General features: G+C 44.0%; 1 protein-coding gene across 1 annotated transcript; it reads left to right on the forward strand.

Annotated features, from left to right (window-relative positions):
- Positions 1-1,857: 1,857 nt before the first annotated feature.
- LOC111140512 (protocadherin gamma-A11-like) lies at positions 1,858-3,618 on the forward strand (the record flags this gene model as incomplete). The annotated part of the gene is made up of 1 exon (XM_022492745.1): positions 1,858-3,618. A coding segment is annotated over exon 1 (1,761 nt), but the record flags the coding sequence as incomplete, so codon positions are not given.
- Between the last annotated feature and the right edge of the window lie 8 nt (positions 3,619-3,626).

The raw sequence follows: 3,626 nt of genomic DNA on the forward strand, positions 1-3,626 counted from the left end.
GAGTTGCAGTTTTACCTGGTGGTGGCTTTGGCCTTGATCTCGGTGCTCTTCCTTCTCGCATTGACTCTGGCCATTGCCCTTCGCCTCCGAAGCTCCTCCAGCCCCGCCGCAAGGGGTTGCTTTGGGTCTGCTCTCTGCTCCAACTCTGGCTCTGAGATTACTCCCAACTACAGTGAGGGAATATTGCCCTATGCCTATAATTTATGTGTGCCAGGGGATCACACTAATCCAGAATTTAAATTTCTCACATCTGCTGATCATTTTCCAGCCACACAAGATACTCTTAACAAAGATAGCCCTGCAGGGCTGTTGGCTAGCATTTTAATACCTAACGTTGAAGCAGATAAGATGACTTTTGAACAGGTAAGTATTTAAAATAATGCTTTTAATATTATAATATGCCAAAATATTCCAATGTAGTATTGGTATTTTTAAAAATATTTTATTCATTTACTTATTAGAGAGAGAGACCACTAGTGAGAGAGTGAGCGCGCACGAAGGGGGGTGCAGAAGGAGAAGCAGACTTCCTGCTGAGCAGGGAAGTGCAGATTCGGGGGCTCCATCCCAGGACCCCCAGCTGGAGACCAGAGCAGAAGGCAGACACTTAACTGCATTAGTGCAGTAGGGGACTGAGCCATGCAGGCGCCCCTATAGCATTGTTGTTTAAAGATTTCTAGATTCAGGGGCCCCTGGGTGGCTCAGTTGATGGAGCATGTGACTCTTGATCTCAGGGTTATGAGTCAAGCCCCACTTCAGCATAGAGCTTACTTAAAAATAAATATATAAAAATAATGATTCTAGAGTCAATCTCTTGATAAAGTTCCTTAAAGTAAACCTAGGTCAAACCTAATGATATAACTGTTTAGATTGAAGTTTACAATGCTGCAGTCCTTCTGTTATGCAATTTAAAGTAAAATATATATAGAAATCTCTGGCAAATTTTTCATGAAATAGAATAATTCTTTTTTTAAAAAACAATTTTATTTGACACAGAGAGAGATCACAAGTAGGCCAAGAGAGGGGGAAGCAGGCTCCCTGCTGAGCAGAGAGCCTGATGTGGGCTTTGATCCCAGGACCCTGGGCTCATGACCTGAGCTGAAGGCAGAGGTTTTACCCACTGAGCCACCCAGGAGCCCCAAAATAGAATGCTTCTTAACCTAAGAATATGGAACACAATTATAGTTCTTTGTCATGGTATCTTAAATAATAACCTTATTCCCATCCAAATTTTCTCAAATGTTTCATCTTTATGTTATTCAATAAAGAAATATTGGTGGGAATTATAGTCATGAGCTCATATTTTTTTCTAACCATGCTAATTCCACATCCACAAATGCTATTCCCTTCAGTCAGTAAAAATCAATAGGAAGCAAATCTAACCTGCAAGTTTTCAGTTCCAATAGTATTTGAAAATATTTTTTAAAATTAAACAAGCCCTTTTAATAATTAATCCTTTTATTACGTGATCTTAGTAAACCTTTAATATCACATTATGCAATTCTTTATTGTGTGCAATTTTCAGTGCTACAAATATGTGTAATTCTTGAAGTGTGTAATAACGTCTGGAAAAAACACATCAGTTGGGTTTCTTACTCCTTGCAATAAGAAGATTCGGCTCTAGGCGCCGCTCTTCACCAATCGGGGAATGGGAAGCTGCAAGCGGCAGTCCCTCCCTCCCCCATCTCTACAACACAAAGCCGAGTAATACGGATACTCACAGATCCTGATGCTGGAAACTTAAATAGTTCGCTCGCTAATATATTTTGGATGCAGTCATTCTGGAACTTCGTAGATACATAAGCTGATTCAGAACAAAACAGTTCAAGAAATCAGGGAATATAGGCTCAGCTTACTGCTATGGGGAATCCGCCACTGCGACTGGACCGCAGCGGGCTGGTCCTCCTGTACATTTTCCTGAGGACGCTACAGGAGTCTGGGGCAGGACATATCCAATACTCGGTGCCCGAAGAGACAGACAAAGGCTTCTTCGTGGGCAATATTTCCAAGGACCTGGAGCTGGAACCTTGGGAGCTGTCGGAGCGTGGAGTCCGCATCATCTCCAGAGATAGGATGCAGCTTTTCGCTCTGAATCCGAGAAGTGGCAGCTTGATCACTGCAGGTAGGTTAGACCGGGAGGAGCTCTGTGAGACACTGTCTTCCTGTTTTTTAAATATAGAGATACTTGTGGAAGATACCCTGAAGATTTATGGAGTGGAGGTGGAAATAATGGATGTTAATGATAATGCTCCCAGCTTCCAGGAGGCAGAAATAGAGATAAAAGTCAGTGAGCACGCAACTCCGGGATCCAGATTTCCCCTTCCTAGTGCTAGGGATCCAGATGTGGGAATGAACTCCCTCCAGCGCTATGAGCTCAATCCTAATAGTTACTTTTCATTACAAATGAGAGGCGGAATGGATGGGGCCAACAATCCTGAACTAGTGCTGGAGGGGAGTCTGGACCGAGAGAAAGAGTCTGCTCACCACCTCCTCCTCACAGCCTTCGATGGAGGAGATCCCATCCACCAGGGTGCTGTTGCCATTCGTGTGGTGGTCCTCGACGTAAATGACCATGTACCAAAGTTTACACAGTCTGTATATCGAGTGAGTATTCCTGAGAATCTCAGGTCTGGAACTCGGGTGCTCATTGTAAATGCAACTGATCCAGATGAGGGAATCAACGGGGAAGTGGTCTATTCATTCCAGAATACAGAAAGCAAAACTTCTGAAATATTCCAGTTGGATTCTCAAACTGGAGAAGTCTTAATACGAGGGTCTCTGGATTTTGAGAAACATAGATTCTATGAGATGGAAATTCAAGCCCAAGATGGTGGTGGTCTCTCCACTACTGCTAAGATATTGATCACTGTTGTGGATGTGAATGATAATGCTCCAGAAATAACTATCACATCTTCCACTAATTCAGTTCTGGAAAACTCTCCTCCAGGTACGGTTATTGCTCTTCTAAATGTGCAAGATCAAGATTCTGGGGAAAATGGTCGAGTTTCATGTTTTGTTCCTAACAGTCTGCCTTTTAAGTTGGAAAAGACTTACGGAAATTATTACAAGTTGATAACAACCAGAATGCTGGACAGGGAGCAGGTCCACTGCTATAATATAACCCTGATAGCCACAGATCAGGGATTTCCACCCTTGTCTACAGAAACTCACATTTCACTAAACGTAGCAGATGACAATGATAACCCGCCCACATTTGCTGACTCATCTTATTCCATCTACGTTCCTGAAAACAATGCCAGAGGAGCCTCCTTCTTCTCAGTGATGGCAGTGGATCTGGACAGCAGTGAGAACTCCCAGATCACTTATTCCTTGGTGGAAGATACCCTCCAGGGAGCACCTTTATCCACCTACATCTCCATCAACTCCAACACTGGCACCTTATATGCATTGCGCTCCTTTGACTATGAACAGTTCCGTGACCTGCAACTGTGGGTGACAGCGCAGGACAGTGGAAAGCCGCCACTCAGCAGCAATGTGTCTGTTAACATATTTGTTCTGGACCAGAATGACAATGCCCCTGAAATCCTGTACCCCACTCTCCCCACTGATGGTTCCACAGGCGTGGAGCTGGCGCCCCGATCCGCAGAGCCCGGCTACCTGGTCACCAA

The sequence above is a fragment of the Enhydra lutris genome, unplaced genomic scaffold, assembly GCF_002288905.1.
Source record: "Enhydra lutris kenyoni isolate GAN:26980312 unplaced genomic scaffold, ASM228890v2 scaffoldscaffold2258, whole genome shotgun sequence".
Classification (NCBI taxonomy): domain Eukaryota; kingdom Metazoa; phylum Chordata; class Mammalia; order Carnivora; family Mustelidae; genus Enhydra; species Enhydra lutris.